The sequence below is a fragment of the Nycticebus coucang genome, chromosome 16 (genome assembly GCF_027406575.1).
Source record: "Nycticebus coucang isolate mNycCou1 chromosome 16, mNycCou1.pri, whole genome shotgun sequence".
In the NCBI taxonomy this organism is placed as follows: domain Eukaryota; kingdom Metazoa; phylum Chordata; class Mammalia; order Primates; family Lorisidae; genus Nycticebus; species Nycticebus coucang.
The window spans coordinates 35,100,303-35,125,884 of NC_069795.1; the positions used below are offsets into that span (position 1 = coordinate 35,100,303).

The 25,582-nt window shown below is 35.3% G+C and overlaps 1 protein-coding gene across 1 annotated transcript in view; it reads right to left on the reverse strand.

Moving 5' to 3' along the window:
- GBE1 (1,4-alpha-glucan branching enzyme 1) overlaps positions 1 to 25,582 on the reverse strand; it is a 284,024-nt gene that overhangs the window by 109,823 nt on the left and 148,619 nt on the right. The window contains exon 7 of the mRNA XM_053564216.1: positions 22,027 to 22,236. Coding sequence (XP_053420191.1) covers positions 22,027 to 22,236 — 210 coding nt within the window. The remainder of the gene's footprint in view (positions 1 to 22,026; positions 22,237 to 25,582) is intronic.

A 25,582-nucleotide genomic window follows, 5' to 3' on the forward strand; every position in this document is an offset into this window, starting at 1 on the left:
ACACTTTTCAAACTAAGAACTGAAAAATTATTTTCCAAAAGGCTTGCAAAAAATTAGACACGATGAAAAATAGTGCAGAGAAGTGATTCTTACTCTTAGAGAAAGGATGAGCTAGTTGACCCCAAAAACCCTTCTGAATCTGCACTCCATGATTCCATATGATACCACTGAGGAGGATCATTTATCATGTTAAGTTTTAGAAAGGACACAGAAACATAAACTTTAAATAGCAGTGAGAAGTTTCTTTTGTGTTTGACATTCTAACTCCGCGCCTGTTTCCGCCCCTCTGCTTCACCTCAGCAGTTTTGGTTCAGTTCTTCCCTCTCACAGCTCAGTAATTTCACTGATGGTGTACGTCCTATACTGAATTTTTCTTTGCATAAAAAGGGTAGGAGTGAGTATAGGTGAATCTTCATTTTACACAGGTAGAGTAAGTCCTTGATGAAGGAGAATGAGTTTCTTACATACTTAGTGGAAAAGTTAGGACTAAAGACAAATGTATTGGTATATTTGCTCTTTCTCAATCTACTTGTCAGGCGTTTTGTGGGCCTGCACATTCTAGACAGAAATATTATACCTATTATACTCATGTCTTGATTTGTGTACTAGATACTTTTTAAAAGATGATGTTTATATTATATCAAAATAATACAACATGCAGAAAATTATATTTATCATTTCGTCATCTATTGCAAGGAGCATGTATCTCTTTTATTTATTTTTAAAAGAGATCTCTTAAATTGTTAATTATGAATCATTAATATTGTTGATATATTAAGCATTTGTCTCTACCCTGTAAGAAGAAGTATAACAAATAACAAATGTTATGCACATAGCACATGGCTAAACTACACCTATAGCATTAATTTTATAAAATACATACTTCTCAAGAATGGAAAAAAATGTACTCAGTACCAATAAGAAACCAATGCATAGACAATTACATCAACATGAATGATAAAAAATAAATATAGTTTAGCAAAGCAGAGGGGAGTGGAGGGGGTAGGGTGAGGAGGAAGAAGGGTGACCGTCCAGAATAGGGAGAGCTTTAGGCAGGACCTCACCTAATGTGCACAGCATAAGGTGCTGTGCATTCAGCAGGGCATTCAGCATGCCCTCTGGGTGAAGGGCTCTACTACACTTGAACTTTACCTTGGAAGTGAGAAAAATATAACCTAAAAATTTGTACCCTCATATTCATTTGAAATTAAAAAATAAATGCATCCTTCACATTGTCCAAGGCTATAAGAATATAACCCAAAGTTACCTTATGAATCAATCTATACATACATATATGTTAAGAGAATCTACAATTTTTCCACTGAAACATAGACTGAGGACAATGGGTTTTTAATCTCTGCTCTATCTGCCCATGTTGAAATCAGAATAAAGAGAAACCTGTATTTCACAGATATTGTGTTTATAATTACAGACTAATATGCTAAATAAATAAAATTGACAAATTGCACTCATATATTTATTTGAGTGCATATTTCAATATTTCATATTTATATAAACAGATTATTAATCAAAATAATGATGAAAGTTAATTATATTGACCAATGAGGAAATGGACGTCAAGCTGTAAATTATTTAACATGTAACACATAATTTCATGGGAAGTAGATAAGATAAAAACTTGAAATTGCGACTATGTGAGATGGAGGGAAATTATAATGCAAATAATTTATACATAATTGTTCTAAAGCTATCCTCTAGGTTAGATAAATTCACATTTAAAAATTCTTTAGAGACTTAATTAAAATAGAAAGACTAATCACTTCTCAAAAATTTGATCAAGAGATTTAATTTTGGCTTCTCACATTTATTTTGACATTTTAAAGTGAGAAAACAAAACATCATTTTCTATTTAAAATAAAGTTTTTCTTTATACTTTCTTTCAGTAGATTTCTCAGAATAAAATTTTTTAATAATAAGTTAAAGAACATAGTATTACAATGTTATCACTGTTAATAGCTAAATTATAAACAAAAATATCCCATGCTTGGAAAGAAATGGGATTTATACAAAAATATATTTTAAAATGAATCATAATTCTTTTATTTTTTAAAAAATATTGCTTTTTTAAATTACTCAGGATGCAAATAAATTTAAATCAATGTTGAAAATAGTGGTGATAGTGGACATTGTCCGTTCCAGTTCTAAGTGGAAAAGCTTTCAGCTTTACTCCATTCAGTGTGATGTTAGCTGTGAGTTTGTCATAGCTGGCTTCAATCAGCTTAAGAAATGTGCCACCTATCCCTATTTTCTTAAGTGTTCTTGTTAGAAAAGGATGCTTAATTTTGTCAAATGATTTTTCTGCATCTATTGAAAGGATCATATACTTCTGTAAGTTCTAGACAAGGCAATCAGGCAAGAGAAGGATATAAAGGACATCCAAATGGGGGCAGAAGAAGTCGAATTCTTCCTCTTTGCTGAAGATATAATCTTAAACTTAGAAAACTCCAGAAAGCGTATTCCCTGAAGTGATCAGGAAATACAGTAATGTCTCAGGGTATAAAATTAATGTCCACAAATCAGTAGCCTTTGTATATGCCAATAACAGCCAAGTTGAGAAGCAAATCAAGGACACAATTCTCTTTACAGTAGCTTCAAAGAAAATGAAATACTTAGGAATACACCTAACAGAAAGATTTTGTCAAAGAGAATTATTGAAACCCTAAGAAAAGGAATTGCAGAAGACACTAACAAATGGAAGAACATGCTATGCTTTTGGCTGGGAAGAATCAACATTGACAAAATGTCTATTCTATCCAAATCCATCTACAGATTCAATGCAATCCCCATTAAAATACCAACATCATATTTTGAAAAACTGGAAAAAAATAGTACTTCATTTTGTATGGAACCATAAAAAAAAAAAAAAGTATAGCTAAGGCTATTCTTAGTAATAAAAACAAAATCAGAAGCATCACCCTACCAGACTACAGGCCATATTACAAGTCCACAGTAATCAAAACGGCATGTCATTGGCACAAAAATAGAGATATAGACATAAAGAATACAATAGAAAACCAAGAGATGAAACCAGTCTCTACTTGCCATCTGATCTTTGACAATCCAAACAAAAGCACACAGTAGGGATAAGAATCCCTATTCAACAAATGGTACAGGGAGAACTGGATAATCACAAGGAAAAGATTGAAACTCGACTCACACCTTTCATCCCTTACAAAAATTGACTCAAGATGGATAAGAAACTTAAATCTAAGATATGAAACAATAAAAATCTTAGAAGAAAGTGTGGGAAAAACTCTTAATGATGTTGGACTGGTGGAAGATTTTATGACAAAGACTTCAGCAGCCATCACAATAACAAAAATTGACAAATGGGATTTAATTAAGCTGAAAAGCTTCTGCACAGCTAAGAACACAACAAGTAAATCAAAAAGACAACCTTCAGAATGGGAAAAGATATTTGCTGGGTATCCATCTGACAAAGAGTTCATAACTAGAATCTACAGAGAGCTCAAATTCATCAACAGTAAAAGAGTAAACAATCCCATGTACCTCTGAGCAAGAGATATGAACAGAACCTTCTCTGATGAAGACAGATGAAGGGCTAACAAATATTTGAAAAAAATGCTCATTATACCTGATCATCAGAGAAATGCAAATCAAAGCCACCCTGAGATATCACCTAATTGCAGTGAGAAGAGCCCACAAGTCTCAAAGCTACAGATGCTGGTGTGGATGTGGAGAGAAGTGAACACTTTTACACTGCTGGTGGGATTGAAAACTAATACAACCTTTTTGGATGAAAGTATGGAGAATCCTCAAAGAATTCAATTAGACCTCCTATTTGATCCTGGAATCTCATTATTAGCCAACTACCCAGAAGAAAAAATAAATCATTTTATCATAGGACATTTGCACTAGACTGTTCATCACAGCTCAATTTACAATCACCAAAACATGGAAACAACGTAAACACCCACCAACCATGAAAGGATTAACAACCTGTGGTTAATGTATACCATGGAATACTATTCAGCCATTTAAAAAGATGGAGACTTTACATCTTTTGTATTAACCAGGACAGAACTGGAACACATTATTCTTAGTAAAGCATCACAAGAATGGAGAAGCAAGACTCCTATGTACTCAATTTAGTACAAAGGCAGTAACAGAGGAGCTATGATACGAGGGGGTGGGGTAGGGGGATGAGAGTTCGGGGAGAGGGGAGGCAGGAGGGCGATGGGGAGGTCACAGTGTATGGCACACCTCTTGATGGCGGGACACAATTACAAGAGAGACTTTACTAACAACCACAATCAGTGTAACCTAATTCTTTGTACCCTCAATAAATCGCAAACAATCAAAAGAAATTAAATCAGTGATATAAAATGTAGTAATTTAAAAGGCTGTAATATATGGCAACATATGAAAGAAAGATGAAAATATTTTGGAATAGAAACTGGCTTTATTAACAAAAGTCAAAGGAAATGGCTAAGCTTTTTGCTTTAAAATCTGTCATACAATTTATAGAGTACTGTCTAAGGATGTATATGTTTATTTTAGAAAAGATTCTAGGCCAGTCGCGGTGGCTCACACCTGTAATCCTAGCACTCTAGCAGGCAGAAACAAGTAGATTACTTGAGCTCAGGAATTTGAGACCAGCCTGAGCAAAGTGAGACCCCACCTCTACTAAAATTAAAAAAGTTAGCCAGGTGTGCTGGTGCATGGTCACAGCCCCCAGATACTCAGGGGGCTGAGGCAGGAGAATTGCTTGAAGCCAGGAGTTTGAGGTTGCTGTAAGCTGGGCTGGCACCTTGGTAGTCTAGCCGGGGTGACAGAGAGACTGGCTCTAAGAACAGTTATTTATCTACCCTTGCTGCCTTTGCTGTCTCACTCCCCATTCTCTTCTTATCTACCTGAATTAGAATATGAGTCCAACAGTCCCCACAAAGCCCTTTCTAGTCCAAATAAGTGACCATCAGACTAAATCAATGGCTAATTCTCATTCCTCATCGAACTCAGAACTCCGTAGATGCGGCTGGCATTTTGAGCCCTACTGCATTCTTGAAACCTCTTTATTTCATACCCCTCATACTTTCCTATAACGTTAACTGGCTTCTGATTTTCTTTCTGATCTTTTCATGTTAGAGCAACTCGGAGCTCAGTAGCCAGACCACATCTCTCTCCACCCTCACTCTTCAGGTGTTCTGATACAATCTCACTGCTTTAAACGTCTTCTACAAACAGATGATTTCTGACTCCACTGAATTCCAGGCTCCTACACTTAACTGCCCACTGGATATCTCTATTTATTGGCAAATGTAAGATATCAAATACTACCCATAAAGTATCCCTCTCCTCCCACAGTTCTGTATGGCTACCATTTACCTTATGCCAGAAGGCCTACAGATACTATTTTCAGAGGCCTGTTTACTCTTAGCTAAAAAACTTATGGTTAATTTCTTTCTTTCCCTCATGTACAACTTACTCAGCAAGTTTTGTCAGTTCTAACTTCAAAATGTTATGAATTGACTATGCTTCCAATTCAACTAATTCTTACAGCCCTCGATGCTCCCACTCTGATCCAAGACAATTTCTCACTGGACTACTGCAGTGCAAATGTTTCTGAAATCTACCCACCAATTTCACACTTGCCCAACATCCCGCTCTGCCTAGTTTATCACAGAGTAGGCAGAACGATCTTTTCAGTAATGTCATACCATTCCCCGGATCCAAGCCTTTAAAAGGTTGTTAAAACAGCTTCCCACCAAACACAGAATAAAATAGAAGAAAATCCGATCTCCTTACAAGGGCCTATGAGGCTTTACATGATCTGACAACAGCCCAAGTCCCTGCGGTTTCCCCTTGTTCACCAATCTACATCTCCCTGGTCTACTTTTGAACACACCAGGCTCATTCCCCCCACAGGGACTTGACAATTGCCTTTTTCCTCACTGTTTGTGCTTTCCCCGGGATTTGATATTGCATCTCACTTCATTCACGTCTCTGCTTAAACGTCACCGCTTCAGAAATGCTTATCTTGACTGCATTAGCAGACTGCTGCAGCACAGTGTAACAGTACTGAATATTTCTAGCCGGCTGTGTTTTTCTTCATGGCACTTATTACTACCTGGAAATTTACTTTGTATTATCTATCTTCCCCACCAGGGCAGCGGGCTCTGCGGGCTGGTGCCTTATCTGCCTTTTTCAAAGCTTCATTTCCAGGGTTCAGGAATGCTTGGTACCCTGTAAGTACTCCAGCGTTTGTTAAATTAGTTAATTAGTTAGTTAAGCATCTGTTGTGTGCCAGACTGATTTTTAATATATTATCTCACAAGCAGAGTACAGAAGCATCACCATTTGTTCATAAAGCCTCCTGCTCCTAACATGTAATATTCATCTTAAAAGGAATACTACTCAGAAGTTTTATACATACAGACATGCAAAGATGTCTTCTAAAGATATTTTACAGATATTTCTAATACAGAAACAGTATTTTATATCCATTTTTAAAGAAAAACTACCTACACGCACTGTCTAGAAATGTATATTCTTATCCTATGATCAAAAAGTTTAGGTGTTTTTAGATTATAAAGTGTAATTATCAGCAAGAATCCAAAATATTGAATAATCTATGATTAACATACATAAGCTTTCAGATTTTAGATGTGATATACACACACATATACATAAACCGGTATATAATTGAAAAGAAACACAAGGAAACAACCTAGTTGGATATTCATATGAACTAGTCCACAGCTATACAGTAATGTAATTTAAAAACACACACAATACCACAGTCAGATTTCTACTTCCTATGAGACGTTAATGCATCCTATTAGACGTTAGCTAAATAGTGGCTAAAGGACCAAGTGTCTCTCTGATTTGTTCCCAGTATCTGTGAACTGAATAGGTTTATTCTCAAATAGCCTCAAAGGCTCACATTTCTTAAGGCAACTTTCTAGCTGCAGCCAATTTTTTCTATATGCTAAAATAATCAACACAGCGGGAAAAGCCAGCTATAGGGAGGACAAAGCAGAGGATCCTAAGAGAAAAATCACAGCTACGCTTTTCCTGGAACATACCCCAATCCTTCCCTGCCTCAGAATACTGCCCTTCCTTGTGTTCTAAAAAGAGAGAGAGAGAGAGAGGAAGAAAAAAAGAAACACCTTGATTGCTTGTGGCCATCATCCTTTATAACATTACAACTTTTCAAAAGAACATAGATATTCTTCTATCTTCCCTGAAATTGATGAGAACAAATAAAAAATAAAATCATTCACTTTTTATTCCTGTTTTGGGGCTGCATTCTTTCAACTGTTGGAAACCTTAATCGCCATATGTATAGCTGAGATCTATTAGAATGGGGCGCCTGTGGCTCAACGGGGGTGCTGGCCCCATATTCTGGAGGTGGTGGGTTCAAACCCAGCCCCAGCTAAAAAAAACAAACAAAAAAAAAACCTGGAAAAAGAAAGAATGGGGGGGAGGAGAGAGATTGAGAGAGAGAGTGAGAGAAGAGAGACTACAAGGAGAAATAGGAAAAGAAAAAAGGCAGCCAGACAAACCTGGTGGGGAGGGGAAGGGGGGGCATTAGAAAAAGCCGATACAGTGTTTGATTTAAAAAGTGTAAATACTGAAGCAGGCTGTGTTATTATTTTCTGCTTGAGGAAATAACAGTAAAGAAACTTCATTTTTTACAAACTACACACTATAAATAAATAGAACTACATGTTGATGTGAGTTTAATAGTAGTAAAAAAGAGACGAAAATGAAGATTTCAATGAAGTAAACAACTTAAAGATAATAACATTTTGTAAGAAACAGCCCATACCTTGGAAACAGCAGGGCCTGGCTGCCAAAGCACATCTTTCTAATTCCATCCCCTCTCCACCTCACACTATTATCACTACACCTGTGTTGGTTAAAGCAGCGGTAAAATATTTTATTTTCTTTCAAGGACATAAGGTCCAAACAGGATACTTTTACAAAAAAACAAAAAAGTGACGTGACCATTAACAATGTCGCTAGTCTAGATTGTTTATACAGTGGAATGTCTTCTAAAGGAAATATCAAAAGAAAAGAGGTAATTTGTGAATACTGCAAAATACCAGACACGAATACAATCGCAGGTTTTAACTACAGATTATGACAAATAAATGAAGGATAAAATGAGAAAGCCAGGAACAAGCATTCCAGGAGGAAGTTAAGGTGAAGAGACTTTACACTGAGGACCGGAAATGAAAGTAAACACAAAAAGACCCAATCAGAGGAACACTCCAAGCGGAAGGAATAGCGCACAGAGGCCCAGCTCAGGAAAAGCCCCAGAATGGCCAGAGGTCAGTGAGAGGAAAAAGACGTCAACAGGAGACCAGAGCCAGATGCCTCAAAACCCCACGAGCCACATCTGGACGCTCTGTTAAACCTCCTCTAAGTATGAATTAAAGTGCTTCAAAGGCAAAGAAATTTGAGAAATAAAGTATTATTGAATAGCACTTCCTTGAAGATTCAAAATGCACGTTAGCTAATTAAAGAGTCTAAGAACTTCAATTATAAAGAAATGTGTGGAAGCTGATTTAATTTAAGGTTTTCCAAATCTTTTTAAGCACTAAACCCCCTTTGTATGACACACTTACCAAACTGTCCTTGATGGATCAGTTCCCATTTTCTGAAATTAGTTACATGAAACAAAGAACTGCGATAAACCTGGATGCCATGGTTACTTCATGAGTGAACTGAAACGTCATTTTCTATAACTGCGTATAATAAAAGGACCCAACTATTCAAAAAGTATTACTTCATAGAGATAATGAATTGCATTTCTACTTGGTGGAAATGAAAGTACTCTTAGGTACTTTCTAAGCAACAGGACTTACAGTCTAATTGTGAAAAGCATAAAGGTATTCGTTTATTTATTCATTCAACAAACCTGTGTTTAATAAGTCAAGCACCATTCTGGTTCTGAGGGACAGAGAAGGGAACAAAACAAGCATAGTCTTTGCCCTGTTTAAACTTACATTCTTGCTTGAAGTAAGGAAGAAAGGTAAACTTAATACAATAATAATGCAATCTAAGAATTGGTATAATAAAACACATATTAAATGTATGAGGTGGCAGAGAATGGAGGTGGGTAGGAAAAAGAACCTGAAATTGAAAAATAATTGGGAAGTAAAATCAGTGGAATTTTAAGGACTAAATGAGTTGGCATAACATATAAATTTAAGCGCAACAAGAACGTTTGATTTTAGAACAAACCATAACAGTTGAAGGAGATGATACTAATTCTTACTATATGCCAGGATATTCTGAAAACTTTACAGATCAGTACATTTTAAATGTCATTACATCTCCATGAGGGCATCATCTTTTTAATCAGCATTTTAAAGATGAAAAGTCTGAGACACAGAGAGTTGGTGTTACTTGCCCACCTCAAATTAGGTACAGGAAAGGGCCATTTCTTCCAAAGAATTCCATGACAATTCCATTCCCCACTGAGCTTCAGGTGGCCCTCTTACCGTGTTTTTCACCATTAATATGTCACCCTGTGTTGCATTAGCTTCTGTATTGCATATTATCCTCATTAGACTTTTTGTTTCCTGAAAATAGGAGCCATGTCTTTGCTATTCTTCAAGATGACAAGGTCTAGCACAGACTCTACAACAAAAATGGTACTTAAAGGAATGTCATGGGCATGGAAGAGAGAACTCAGTAAAGCATGCAGAGAGGAATGTGAAGGAAACCCTAGATGGACAGATGGACCCGTGTGGACTCCAACACTGAAGGCATGAGCTCTGGAAAATTTCAAAACTAGTTTATTCATGTGGTCACAATGAAAGAATGGCAAGTGACAGAAAACAGAAACACTGTCCAAACTTAGGCAAAATGTCAAAGAGCTAGAAAGCGTTACTTCATTAACTGTTAACAAACATTGTTTCAGGCGGCGCCTGTGGCGAGGGTGGCGGGTTCAAACCCAGCCCCGGCCAAACTGCAACAACAACAACAACAAAAAAAAATAGCCGGGCGTTGTGGCGGGCGCCTGTAGTCCCAGCTACTCGGGAGGCTGAGGCAGGAGAATCGCCTAAGCCCAGGAGTTGGAGGTTGCTGTGAGCTGTGTGACGCCACGGCACTCTACTGAGGACAATAAAGTGAAACTCTGTCTCTACAAAAAAACAAACAAACAAACATTGTTTCTACTTAAATGATTCTGCCATGTTTACAAAATCTAAATAAATTAAAAAACTGCTTTGGAAATCATAACAAAATTTCTTTTTAGTTGAACAATCTACTTCATTATATATATGTATATAAATATATGCTACGTATCATTTAAACAAATAATCTATCTCTTAAAATATAAAAGAGAAAAAAGTTACATGCATATTGTTTGCAACAGGGTATGCTGCTATATTATTTATTTCATCTTAATCCCAGGATAATTAAATCATTCAAAGTTATTATGCCGGGGTCATTTATGAGAGAGAAAAATAATGTCAAGATAATTATTTATGTGTTTATTGACTGACAAATTAGTGTTTATTACACTGATAGTTGTATAAAACAGTTCTAGGCTAGTGGATGATAAATGTCATTTTGTTAAAGTTACATGTTCATCATCAATTTTTTGACAAACAGAAATTTAGTGCTTTTCATAAAACATATACTTTGGAGCTCATTGCTACCACAAGGGTTTATTGAAAAACAAAATGGCATTTCAGCCAACTCAATAAATTGATGTAGATTCACCTGATGTAATGAATTACAAAGCCATAATGGCAAGAGAATTCAGTCTACTTGTTATACCTGTGTCATTCAACGTGTCATTCAATACAGTCCACGGACGGCTATTGAGCCTTGGAAATGAGGCTAAGGAAACTGCAGACCTGGATTCTTAATTGTATTTTATATTGATGTAAATTTAAATTTAAAAACTGACACTCAGTTCCTTTATTGCAAAACTTAAACACGTTTGGAACAACTTGGGCATGTGAATCTACTTTTTCGTGTAAATTTATGAACTTTAAATGCCTATTAAGTATTTCTGATGAAAATTTAATAGCAGCATTGATATGTGCCATAAGTGCAATATATACACCAGATTTACCATCCCCAAATGTAAAATATCTTGTTTTTAACTGACTTTTATATTCTCTATTTTTTTTATTTTTTAAATATTTTTCTATTTTCGACACTATGTGTCAAAATAATACTTTGGATATATATAGTTAAGTTAAATATATTAAAATTTATTTTAACTGTTTCATTTTGTATTTTTTAATATGGCTACTAAAATATTTAAAATTACATACGTGACTTACATGATATTTGTCCTGGACAGGCTGCTCTGCTTACCTGAGCAGGACCATTGGGTCTCTATTTCACGCACACCTCACCTACAACTTCCCATTCTTCTCTCTGACCCGTGATCAGCAGCCTGGCTGCATAACTGTCTCCTAAACCAAGTGGCCAGCAGCACGGGCGCCTCTCTCACCAGCCCCGTGAGCTGACAGTGTGTGTTCTATTCATCCTCTGTTTCTGAGCACACTACATTTTATCACTAAGCTCCCCGGATCCTCTCCTTGTAAGGTTTATTGCCAGAAAAGGTAGGAAAAACAGAGATGGGCTATTTCTGACAGTCTTTTATGAAACCACACAAATAGATTAGCCCATGGCAAAAGCTAGGAAGACAAACTAGAGGCCTGCCAAACCCATGCTAGCTTACCTTATAGCAACCATCCATAATAACTCTTTGTCAAAACAGAAAAACATCAGGGGTGAATGTTAGACCAGACAGGGCATCAGCACAGTGACCACAAGGATATGATCTCCCCCTTCGTAACCATGGCCACGTCAGGGGCCACACAAAGCACGGGGAGGGGGAGGCTGGGAGAACTAAGCAGGCCTTTCTTGCCTGAATTAAACCAGATAGTATTACAGAAAATAGGTTAGTGATTACACTAAAAAATTTGTCACCTAACTCCATTATTGGGAAAGATTAAAAATTTTGATTTAGAGTAAATGTTCTAAGAATACAAATCTGTTTTCCCCTCGGAAAATAGAATCCTAAAAAATATATAAGATGTTCCCTGATTTAAAATGCAAAGTAAGCAGGGTAGTTAATTCAGTTACTGATTAATAAAATGTCTTTGGCACTTGAAAACTGAAAGCATAAGAAGTACAGGAATGCTTCACTTATTGCACATAGCAGGGGAGCAAAGTAGTCCACATAAATAAAATCTTCACAGTAATCCCTCATTAAAACAAGGTTGACAGATAACTTTAACTTAATCCTTAACACAACATTTAAAACTTTAACATTTTTAACAGAAATACTTTGAAATTACATTTCACTTTTTCCTGGTGGCTTAAAAAGAAATTTTTGAACATGACTTGAAGTTATTTTAATGACTTGGGTTCATTATGATCAATTATTACACTATACTGCAGTCTAATGATGCCCAGAGGGCCAATTACAGCATGCAGAACTGTTTGCCGCTGTACCTAAGTGGCCTCACAGTGCTGCGCTTTTAGCTCTGGTTTCTGACCTTAATGGGTTTTCTCTTTCTACCACTGCTTTGAGCTGTGACTTCCCAATAACTGTTAGATGTTGATCATGATCGGTCATTTACACAACTGTTCCTAATTTGGTGCTTCTACCAAACATAGCTTGACCAGCTTCTGAAAAACAGTGTGAGATGACAATGAACAAAGATCCACAGCTGGTACGGTATATGTTCTGGTTTGTGGAAAAAAAATGTTATGACTGATTTTCATGCCTCTAGTTATGTTTCAAAGCACTAGGCTGACTAGTAGGTCTGCTCACAAGACATAATTATGACAGTGACATTATGATGGTGACAATGATAATCACACTATAAGTTAGACACTGAAATAAGTGTGTCACTGAATCATCACAATTGTATGAAATTATAATTATACAATTATTTATAATTGTATAAATTTCATAGAGGGGATAATTATACTTAGGAAGATTAACTCATCTGGCTGTGCTTATAGGTTAGTAAGTGGTGGACAAGTATTTGAGCCTAGATTGACTCCAAGAACCCAGGCCCACACCTATTCTCTATATGGCCTACGAAGTCAGTCTTTGTATTTAAAGATGTAAGATAAATGTAAGATAAATCACTTACAACTCAGATGCAAAATATTAAATGAAACAAACATTAATTAATTTTGACAATATCTATTTCAATATGCTCACTGAAATTATTTGTTTTTTTCCATTTATGACTTAAATCAAGAAGGTATTACATGATTCTGTTAAGTGATCATATCATACTAATAGTTTAGCATTATAAAATCCCATTGCTAATACAAAGGAAATTGAGTTGCAATATTGTGTTTAAGCTATAAAAGTATCATCCAGATCAACTTTGACTTACTACCCTGTTTTCCTGAAAATAAGACAGTGTCTTATTTTAAGGTGTGCTCCCAAAGATGCGCTAGGTCTTATTTTCAGGGGACGTCTATCTTTCCTGTAAGTAGGTCTTATTTTCAGAGGATGTCTTATTTTCGGGAAAACAGGGTACTTAACTTCTTTGAAAGTTTGGTAGAATCTGACACTGTCAACCCAAGGTACATTTTGGGGTCCAGAGAAAGTCCTAGTGACCCAAGATTTATATCTAGACCCCCATGTGTCTTGCTTGGTCCTACACAGCGATTTCAAATTTCAAATTAATTGCATGAAATTTTAAATGGGGAGATTTTGTATAAAATGTGAACTCTTGGAAGATGCAGCTACCTGGGTCAACATCCTCACATGGAAACAAGTGGCAGGAGTTTGCGCGTGGCAGCCACCTCAGACAGGACCTGATTGCTGCAGGTTACCAGCAGCCATCATCTGGCCTGCTTCCTGTAGTTACCTACCTGGGCTGTAAATCCTACTTTCATCCTCTATTAAAAATATAAAAGCAAAAGTCCAAACTTTCCATAATATTCTAAATTTTAGTTGCTCACACCATTTCAATTATGTTATTTTGTATAACCTGAACTAACTACTTGTCCTGTGGCTCATAAAGAATATTATCATTATGAACTTTTGTACCTAAAACCCAAGATTCAAATGTAAGCCACTTCATTCAAGATGGGAAAGATAAAGGTCGTCTGATTCCAAAACCACCTACTTTATATTTTATCTTGACTGTCTTAACTCTAGATAGCATATATTGCTATTTTATTATTATTATTATTTTGGATAGAAGGATCTTGTGTGACTTTCTTCACTGAATTCAGTCCTAAAGAATAGGAATCCCAACCAAAGTACTTTGCAATGTCACCTCCATGGCAAGCATGATGGTGAAAAGTTTGTAAGAGAGAGCAATCTGGAGAGAGAGAGAGATGTTTTACGTTAAGTGAAATATTCTCTATACAAAATAATAAATTATTAACTTTACTGTCACCTGTAATAATAAACCAAGTATGTCACATAAAAATGAACAAGTATGTATGGTGGTCAGGACAATGTGAGAAAAAGTAATGGATGATAATAAAGGAACAGGCTCTATGGAATGCGGCGAATTGGATGAATTATTTTGTATCGGGTGGTCTGAAAAATAAGTAAAACACCTAATTCCTGAAACCTGAATAGATAAAGGTCTGACTTTAATTATCATCATGATTATCCACACCGCACAAAGACCAACTGAACCCACCTGGACATCTAGCTGGCTGCCTTTGCCACCATTAACACCGTGCCCAGTACAAGGCTTCAGTCTCAGAAAAGGTGGCTATTACGCTGTCTTGTTTCCAAAAGCACTGTGAGAAAATGTCAACTGTGTCTGTCCCCAAGTTTTACTGATGCTTTCAAGAGACAGAATAGACAAAGGTTTGCTATTGGGGAGACATTTTAACCTGAAAGGAGAAAATAAAATAAATCTTGAGGCTGGCAACTTCTCTTACAAATGCTGAAAGAAACAGAAGGAAGGGTAAAGATCCAAGATATAACCCAACATTATGAAATGTGGATGGGAAATTCAGAAGTTAGAAAAAATACACCTAATTGCTAATCTGGACTAATGAGAAAAAAGCCTGTAAAAGTAATAATTTTATATTACTTATAAGTAGGTGTCTTTTAAAAATACCTATATTTCTGAAAATAACTAGCTCAATGTAATGTGGGTTATTTATCTACAGCAAAGCACTAAGGAAATGATTCAACTAGAAAACCATGAAATATCTCTTCATAACTTCAAAACTCCTAGTCCATTCTGTAGAAAATGGATATGCTTAAACAAGCTGTTTTGTTACACACAGAGAAAAACAGAAAAAATGACTTTTTTTTTTATTTTTTTACCTGCTTGTTTAAAAAGGTCATACACAAAACCCAGATATCATTATTATTATACTCTGCATAATTCCCAGACGTAAATGGATAAACCACTTGAATAGAGACTGTAAGACCATTTTCACAAGCATGTACCTACCATCATCTTAAGAGAAAGAAACTGCTTTGAGAGCAAAGGGCAGGATTTTCAAAGATAAATTACTCAGTAGAACTGTCCTATTTCAGTGAGTTTGTATTTGAAAAGGTGAACGTTATAGGTGAGTAAGACTCAAATACTCAAGATACTTTCATAATATCCCTGTGCACCTACATTTTATACTGGTGGAGAATAAACGAGGTAGATAATACCAGGAACAAAGTTTATACAAAGACAGTAAATCCTAACCCCTGTGCTGCAGCGGGCATCAATAGAAACCTTTCTGCTAGACTGAATAATCTCATAAACCCTGTGAGAGAAGTTACATTTCTACTATTCAAACTCAAATCCAGACAGATTAGATTGATATAGCGACTTTCTTAATCTCTTTTACAAAAGAGAATTAGTCTGTCTGAATTTTGAAGCTAACTCTACTTTCTTTGAAATAGTAGATTTAACTGTTCTCCTTAATCAAGCTGAAATATGGCTCTGGTTTAAACAAAGGAAAAATACTGAAAGAAAAAAAAATGCCATTAGGGAAGAAAAAAGGAAGAAATTTTATGGGACATTCTATATTTTCCAAAGCCATTAACAAGTGCAGTGTGAGGTTCTAATATTCTTAATAAAGAACTCTCTATAAGTTGGTTTTTATTGTCTATCTTTGGAATACTTTCCTAAAACTATGTCCAAAATTATCTTTTAATGGTCTATAATTTGCTTTTTATAATGAAAATTAGGATAGGTTGTCATGTGTCTAAGATACTGTATTCATTTTTTTAAAAATTCCATGTTTTGAAATCTATCCACTGAAATTAAAAACAAATATAGGACTCCTCCCTTATCCTCAGTAAAAGACTCCCAATGGATGCCTGAAACAGCAGATATTACTGAACTCTATATTGTTTTTCCCTCTACACGCACACCTATAATAAATTTTAATTTATAAATTAGGCACAGTAAGAGATTAGCAATAACAACTAACACTACAATAGAACAATTATAATAATGTACTGTAACAAAAGTTATATAAATGTGATCTTTTCCTCTCTATCAAAAATGTCCTATTATACTGTACCTCACCCTTCTTCCTATGATGACATGAGATAATAAAATGCCTACGTGATGAGGTGAAGTGAAGTGAATGACAAAAGCATTGTGACTTAGCATTAGGTTATGATTGAAAACTAATTTAGAACTTACAAATGTTTATTTCTGGAATTTTTCATTTAATATTTTTGGATAGCAGTTGCCTCTGGGCAACTAATATGCTAAAATTTTGTTTAGAATACTTGCGTCTATGCTCATGAGAGCATACGTCAGCTATGCAAGATTGAGGTAACATTCAAAATCGACCAATGTTTAATTTAGTAAGATATCATAGACTAAGTACTTATGATGCACTACTTAATGTGCAAAAATAAACTCTGAGCAGGGAAGACTCCCTAAATGTCTTTGCACATTCTAACTTATGAAAAAGGCCTAGGACAGTTACGAAACCTCAAATACAACAGTGTCTGTACAAAGGGGTATTTTATTCCACAGTTATGACCTTAAATTCCAACTGGATTCACCTTTGTTTCTGAAAGGAATTTTAGTAATTCAAGATAAGAACAAAATATCTTTCAGTCCAATAATTTTCACATTATGGGCCCATCTGATGAAATACGATTATACTAATTTTATGCCCAAATATAAATGTAAGGGGGAAAAATGAGCTGCAGCTCTACTATGCTATTTCCTTTGCGATTCAATATCTTAACTTTGAAAGAAATATTCAACAAAGGGTAGATACTCACTTGAAGATTTAGCATTGGTTAAAGCATAATAGTTAATTAAGCTCAACAAATCTGTACTTGTCTCATTGTTCTCTGAAGTGCATTTATATAGTGCCAGAGAAATATGCAAACAGAATTTAAAGCTGAGACTACTAAATTATATCCATTATTGTTCTTTCTAGAAACTCCTGAAACTTATGGGTGACAAAATTGTCAGAAAGTTCTCTTTACCAACTAAAGAAAGGACAACCCAATCTCTGTTATGAACTGTCATTAGTAATTTAGCAAAACTAGAAGACAGTTCAGCCAAGTAGACAGAAAATTAAAACACGGGCAGCTCCTGATTGGAAATTTATTCAAAGCAGGTAATGAAATAGCACAGTCAGGATCTCTGGCGTTACTCATAGTGAGAGGTGTAATGCTGATCACTTTGATGATGGCACTTGAATCAGAGGTTATAAATGGTGACAGGTTGTGACATATAGATAGAATGAAAATGAACATCAGCAGCATATCTCTACAGAAGCAATTCTATAATATTAATTATTTCAAACAGTACATATAATAATTTCAAAGCATAAGTTTTATTTTTTTCTTTTTGGGGGGTTGGAGTAGCAAACTTGATGGAAAAGATTTCTGAAAAAAATGTGTTTACTTGTTCACTGGATGGGAGTGTTGCAAAAGTTTTCAAGAGGCTTAAGCCTCAAGCAAATCATGTACCATGTTAATGTCTATTTGTCAATGGACTCTAATATTAATATTAATCAACTTTTCAAAAATAAGAGGTAGAAACAATTTCTATTTTAAATATGAAATATACATTATAGTTTCTTATTTCATCTGGATAAGGAATAAACTCAAAATTACAGGCAGAGTAAAAATCATATAAAGAGAATAAAGTGAAGGATTTGGATATTTTTATACTTATACACATGGAAGGAATAGGCATTAAATGAATTCACATACAGCTAAATAAAAGCATATTGTTTACATTTATAAAAAATGACTTTTATTTTGAATTTTGCATGTCTTTTTACATTTTTTTTAACTATCAACAAGGGAATTATTTTATAATAAAAAGGTGTTTTCTTAATTGCCTATTTCAAACATAATTCTCTATAATAGAAATACAACTGAGAAAATAATAAAATTGTCACATGCACAAGTAGTTCCATACATCTCTTTGAATCTATCAAAAAATAGATTCAAAAGAGAATGAGAAATGAATCTAGCATATTCATTTTTGTGGTCACATCTTGTTAGGTATGGGACATTTTGGGGGAGGGAGGGGGGAGGTGGGTAGAGGGAAGGGGATTGGTGGGATTACACCAGCGGTGCATCTTACAAGGGTATATGTGAAACTTGGTAAACGGTCTGTGAAGCTAGTGAATGATGCCCCATGATTATATCAATGTACACAGCTATGATTAAATAAAAAATAAAAAAAATAAAATTTGTAATTTTTAGTTATTATCGATACATAACAATTATATATATTTACAGCATACATGTGGTGTTTTGATACAGAGATCCAGTGTCAAGGTAATTAGGGTATCCAACGCCGAAAACAATTATCATTTCTTTGTGTTAGGAATATTCTAATTCCACTCTAAGCTATTTTAAAATATACAATATTGTTGTTAACCCTATTGTGCTACAACTACTAGATCTTACTCATTCTAACTGTATGTTTGTACCCATTAGCCATATACTCTTTATCCGCTCCCCACCAAAATTCTTTAATGCTCATCCCTTTGAAAGGTGAAATGCATGTTCCTTGAATCTATGAGTGTTTGACCAATAGACTACAGCTGAAATGACACTGTGACAGTTTCCCACATCATATGAAATAGAAGCCTGCATGCCGTGTCTTTGGGGGCTGTTACTATTGTGAGAAGGCCCATGTTGTCTGTGAAGTGGGATGGAAGGAGAGGAACCCTCTAAACCGTAGCCACAGCTAAGCTCCTGGGTGACAGCCAGCACTGTCAGTCAGGTGAGCGAACTCCCAGGAAACAGGTGTTCCACCCCCTCCCGGAGCCACTCCGGCACACACACCATAAAGAAGAGCTTTTCCCACGGAGCTCTGCTCACAGTGAAAATTTAGTAACAAAATAAACAACTGCTATAATCTTCAGTCACTGAATGTTAAGATGGTTTGTTAAGGAGCAATAGACAACCAAAAGAGCAGAGGAGGATTTTAATCATGGATGCTAAGATTATAAAAAGAGCCTTACCATTACATACTAAAGCTTTGTTAAATTACATATGCAGTAAGTAGTAAGAATAAAAGGAGGTAACTACAAAACAAAAAGCCTTAAAAATAATAAAATAAAACAAAAACAAAAAAAGAAAAAGCCTGCATTTCACTGGGGTAATGTGAATTTTATCAATAAAGTTTCTAATAAGTTGCACAGAAGTATGGAGATAATAACTCAAAAAGTTGTAGAACCTTTACTATTTTATGTGTTGAAAACCTAATTACTTAGGTTTATAATAGAAGATTATAGCAGTTGTTTATTTTGTTACCAAATTTTCACTGTGAGCAGAGCTCCGTGGGAAAAGCTCTTCTTTATGGTGTGTGTGCTGGTGTGGCTCCGGGAGGGGGTGGAACACCCTGGGAGTTCACTCACCTGACTGACAGTGCTGGCTGTCACCTAGGAGCTTAGCTGTGGCTAAAGAAGTACATGTTTAAATGTGGTTATATACACTGCCTTTGTAGGATTTTATCTATATTGTTATGATGTCATAACTAGTAGTATAAACCTATATAAAAAAATACTAATTCAAGCCAGGGATGGTGGCTCATGACTGTAATCCCAGGTACCCAGGAACCTAAGGCCAGGAGTTTGAGACCAACCTGGTGAAAGTGAAAACCTGAATTAAAAAAAAAAAAAAAAAAAGAGAAAAGAAAAAAGAAAAAAAAAATTATGAATTCTCAAATAAAACTGGCAAATTTAGAAATTAGTCAAATAGAACATACAGAATAGAACCATATTTTAATAAAACTATGTTTACAGATAACTAATATAAGACATAATAAAAATAAAAGAAGGTTCTAATAAAAATAATAACACTAAGCTAAAATTAAACTATGCATTATTTATTGAAAATGTGCACCTGAGAAAGACTAATAGTTAATTCAAATTAAAAATACCCAAATTTTAAATAAGAATGTCAAACTTATTTCAATTTCTATAACAGAAATGTTTTTGAAAACAGTGTATATGATCCCTTTTCTTAGCCAATGTATATAATTGGCTAAGTTTAAATGTACTCAGAGAGCTCATGCTTTAGAAAAATACACTATGATAAATCTTTTAATAAAATAAAGAACTACTTTATAACATAAAAAATTCACTCAGTGTATTTCTTTTTAGGGTAAAGTTCTACAGAAAAATTATTTTGAAAAAACTAACCATTCAATATATTTCCTTCGTAAGGCAGAGTTCTATAAAGCAGAGTAAACCTTCATGAATCCAAATACAAACCAGAGTGTTGAACTAATTGTATTTCTTGTGCATATTCAACTGTTATAAGATTTACTCAATACTGTAATTAGTGAGGTTGTATCAAGTAATTAATACAAGTTCAGTCCTTTTCATTGGCTCTCAGTCTATAGCATAAAAAGCAACATGCAGAAAGGTGACACAAACAGAAAATACCTTCATGGAAGGAATTATGTCAGCCCCAAAACTTTACCTTCTCTTAAAATGAGAAGCCTGAGAATAAGAATGACTCATCAGTTTGTACCAGAATAAAGCAAGGCCCAGGACCCTGCCACTTTCTGGTTTCTTTTCTCACCTATTATGCAGTCTCATTTGGCATGAGCGATTCCTATGTGGCTATGAAATATAAAATAATATATGATATTAAGGAAAGAGTGAAGCAAAACAATTTCTTCTAAAAAAAAATCATCTCATTTATTTTGAAATGAGAAATCTTCAATTTATAAAAATATTTGCTGAAGCATTTTTCTATGCTATTTTTCTAGTATGTTTATATATAATACAACATTTGAATGAAAGTTAAATATTTTCAAATGTATTACAAAAATTATACATTACTTCATACTTTTAATATGCCTTACATCATGTTCTCACTTATGAGAAATAACAGATATAATTTAATGGTATTTGGGATTTTCTTTTTTAATTTTTGCCATATTACACAATTTAGGTTTAATTACCTAAAAGAACCCTTCTAAGATTGTAGAAGAGATCAGAGATGTGTTTAACATTCACAAACTATTTCAACATTAAGCCTTAGTTTACTTATCTGTAAGATGAACATAACCCAACAGTACTTACCATGTATAGGTAGAGGTTAATGTACAGACCAAAAGAGATGAAATGTATAGCTAATATATCGAAAAAGACACCATAACTGATACATTGTACACCAATAAATGTTAGTTATATTGTAGATAGTTCTAAGTTAACAATTAGCTGAAATAAAAAACAGCTAATTAATTTAAGCTATCAAAATATGAAATATGATTTTTTTAAATAGCTTACTTAAAGCAATGTGTGTTTCTCTATTAAATGATTTACTATGGTTAGATCAACCTGATAAAGTGTTCTTTTTAATATATTGTCACATTACAACTTTAAATGACAATATAACCCACATATGTTAATGGCAATAATATTTATAAAACTGAAACTTAATACAACATATATGTGCTACAGAACACAAGGTAAAATTCTTCATACAATTAAAAAAATTAAATTAAGAACCTTAAGTACCAGCGAGAGAGTACACATACAATGACTTTAGTAACACCCCTTGACATTAATTTTAACCAAAGAAAACATTTTCAAATTGTATGTACCTACCCAGAGTAGGCAAACAGTCTACTGTCCCAGAGATCATGAGTCCCTCTCGGTCCAGAATGAAAATAACAGGAATCTGTCCCATCAAACATATTCAATCCGTCTTCTGAATTTTTTGAAGCATGGCTGTGTACCAAATCTAAGAGGACTATAATTCCCATTGAATGAGCTGTATCGACCAACTCTTTTAGCTCTTCAGGTGTTCCAAAACGACTGAAGGTAAAGAACATGGCAAGAATAAGATTATATCATATTTACAGCAAACAGCCAACTGTGCATCAATTATGTCACCAGAACAGCACTAGATACTTTAAATACTCAAATTCAGCGTGACATGATACTTAGATATAACTCAAATTTTCAAATATTTGTTATGAAGCAAATTTAAAACAATTAAATAAAAAACTAATTAAAATCAAGCTATTAAATGTACATTTATTTATATCCCAACCAAAAATTACCTTTTGAGAATGTAAATGGTACAACTCTGCCTCTTGATCTTCCTAGCTTCTGATTTCTCTCTCCTAGCCTAGCTAGCCATGGTCACTCTTGGTCACATGCCTGCCCATCCCTTTGAGTATGTACATTTGAGGATGAGGCTCTTTGAGTCTTTCTTTGAACATCTATGGTGCCCTGATTGAGGACATCCTCTCCCCCAACCATACTTATTCCCAAACTCCAATGCCCTCTAGAACCAAAGGACCAATGTCCCTGTGTCGTGCCTTCACTACCCGGCAGAAATAATGTGTAGTTCCCATGCATGTGTGCTCATGCTAAAAGCAGCCTCTTTGGCAGTGCTGCAGCTCAGTGGGTTCGAACCTGGCCCCAGCCATCTAAACAAACAACGACAACTGCAACAGAAAAACAGTCGGTGTTGTGGTGAGCGCCTCTAGTCCCAGCTACTTGGGAGGCTGAGGCAAGAGAATTGTGTAAGCCCAAGAGTTTGAGGTTGCTGTGAGCTGTGACACCACAGCACTCTACCGAGGGTGACAGCTTGAGACTTTTGTCTCAAAAAAAAAAAAAGCAGTCTCTTTGTTGGTATAAAATAGAAAACAAAAATCACTCCCAGAGTAAGGCCTTTCTTAATCTCTATGTTATTTCAATACTACAGCCTCTTGCCTCTTGTAGCCTCAACTTTGCCTTTGGATAAATAACTTCCTCATCATTAATTGTCTCTTTCTTTTTTACTAGACTATATGCTTCTTAAGAGCAGAGGCTGTGATCAACTTGTTTTAATTATACAATACAGTGCTTAGTACATAGTAAGTCTTCTAATAGCCTGATCCACTGGGCAACAAGAACTATCTTTTAAAAGTGCAAATTTGATAATACTTAAAACCATGCTTGTGCTACTGTCCGCAGGATCAAGAACACTGCCAATATCATGGCCTCACTATACTGCCTAATATGGCTCCTTCCAAAAACATTAGATTATATTCTGGCATCCACCCCTTCTACTCCTTATCCTAAGCACCTAGCCTTTTGTACACTCATTGGACAGAATGTTCAATAAATGAACAGCACTAAAGTTTCATTCATTCATTCATTACTTTGTTTGACAAATACTTACTGAATTATTTACTTCAGGCCATAAAATTTTCTATACTTAAGGATACAACAGTGAACAAAACAAACATCACTGCCCTTATGGAATTTACATTCTAGTTGGGAGATAATAAATAAGCAAAATACATGGAATATCAGATAGTAATAAGTATTCCAAAGAAAAATGAAGAAAAAGTTCTGATGGGAATGGCAGGTTTGCTATTTTAAGTAGTGTTATCAGTGAGAGTTTCATGAAGAAGGCCATATTTGAAGAAGAACAAATAAGGAATAAAGTATGAACATACGTAGGGGAAGAATGTTCCAAAAGAAAGACATAGCAGGTGCAGGGAACTGAGGTAGGAGTGAGGTAGGAGCATTTAAAGAAGAAAAAATATGCTAGTATGGCTAAAGCAGAATAATCAAGAAAGAATGAACGCAAAGAGTCAGCCCAGCCTCGCATCAACTAGGGCCTAGTAGATCAATGTAAGGTCTCTGGCTTTTATTCTGAAAGAGTTAGTCATTTGAAGGTTCTGAACAAGAGAGTGACATAATCTGACTTTCATTTTAAAGTGATTACTCTGGGCACTGTGCAGGAAACAGACATGTGAATTGGGAGAGAGAAGGTTAAAGAAGGGAAAGAGGACCAGAGAAAACACAGTGACCAGTGAACAAGCTCTGGAAATAATCCAGGTAAAAGCTAACAGCAGTGTGAACTAGTGGGGCAGCAGTAAGGGTAGATAAGGCAGCCAGATTTTGGATACTGTTTTTACATATGACTAGGTTTTTTTTTAATCGTTTGGGTGCAGTGAAGAACAGAAAGGGAAAAGTACAGTATAATAACAAGTTTCTTTTATCTTGAACAATTGGAAGATGAAAAAACATCATTTGTTGAATTACAGAAGATTGCAGGAGGAATAGGTTCAAAGATAAGAACACGAATTTAATTTTAGACACATTAAGTGTGAGATGTGCATTAGAATATCACAGTGTCGGGCCACGCCCATAGCTCAGTGGGTAGGATGCCAGCCACATGCACCCAGGCTGCCGGGTTCAAACCTGGCCCGAGCCAGCTAAACAGCAATGACAACTGCAACAAAAAAAACAGCTGGGTGTTGTGGCGGGCACCTATAGTCCCAGGTACTTGGGAGGCTAAGGCCAGAGAATCACTTAAGCCCAAGAGTTTGAGATTGCTATGAGCTATGATGCCATGGTACTCTACCAAGGGTAACATAGTAAGACTCTGTCTCAAAAAAAAAAAAAAAAAAAAGAGAATATCACAGTGTCAAATAAACACTGTTTAAAGTTCATAAGAGAGGTCAGTGAAGGAGACATAACTTTGGAAGTTGGCACACACCACATATTTTATTCAAGCCACAACAAAAGATGAGATTTGATGGGAGCCCTACGGTATTCATATAGATGTACAATGGAATCAAGGGCAGAGTCCTGATGGGCCCAATCTTTAATGGTCATAAAGATAAAAAGGAAGGAAAGAGCAAAGGAAATAAAGAAGTAGACACAAAAGTGGTGGGGAAAACAATAGGAGGTTATAATATTCTAGAAGCCAAGGGGGAAAATAAGGTAACCAGTTGTGCCAAATGGTGCTGACAATTCAAGTCATCTAAGAAATGACCACTGTACTCAACAGGAAGGAATGAGCAGAGATAGTAAATACAGATAACTTATTCATGGAGAACTACTATAAAGAGAAGTCATCCTGGATCAGTAGTTTGTTTTTCTATGTCTAGAATGTTATCTACCTACTATGAATTCAATTCTTCTCCCAGTTAACTCTTAATCATGTTGTAGGTCTCAGTTCCAAAATCGATTCAGATCTATTACAAACTTGTATGCTCTTCCAGCAGCCTGTCATATTCTTCTTAGATTTTATTATAAGTAGAAATCTCAATATATGTGATCATTGCATTAATGTCTACATGCCACCACATGGTAAACTCCACGAAGCAGAGCAATATTGGACTCGTTCAATGTGTGGTCATTTAGGCCAGCAGCT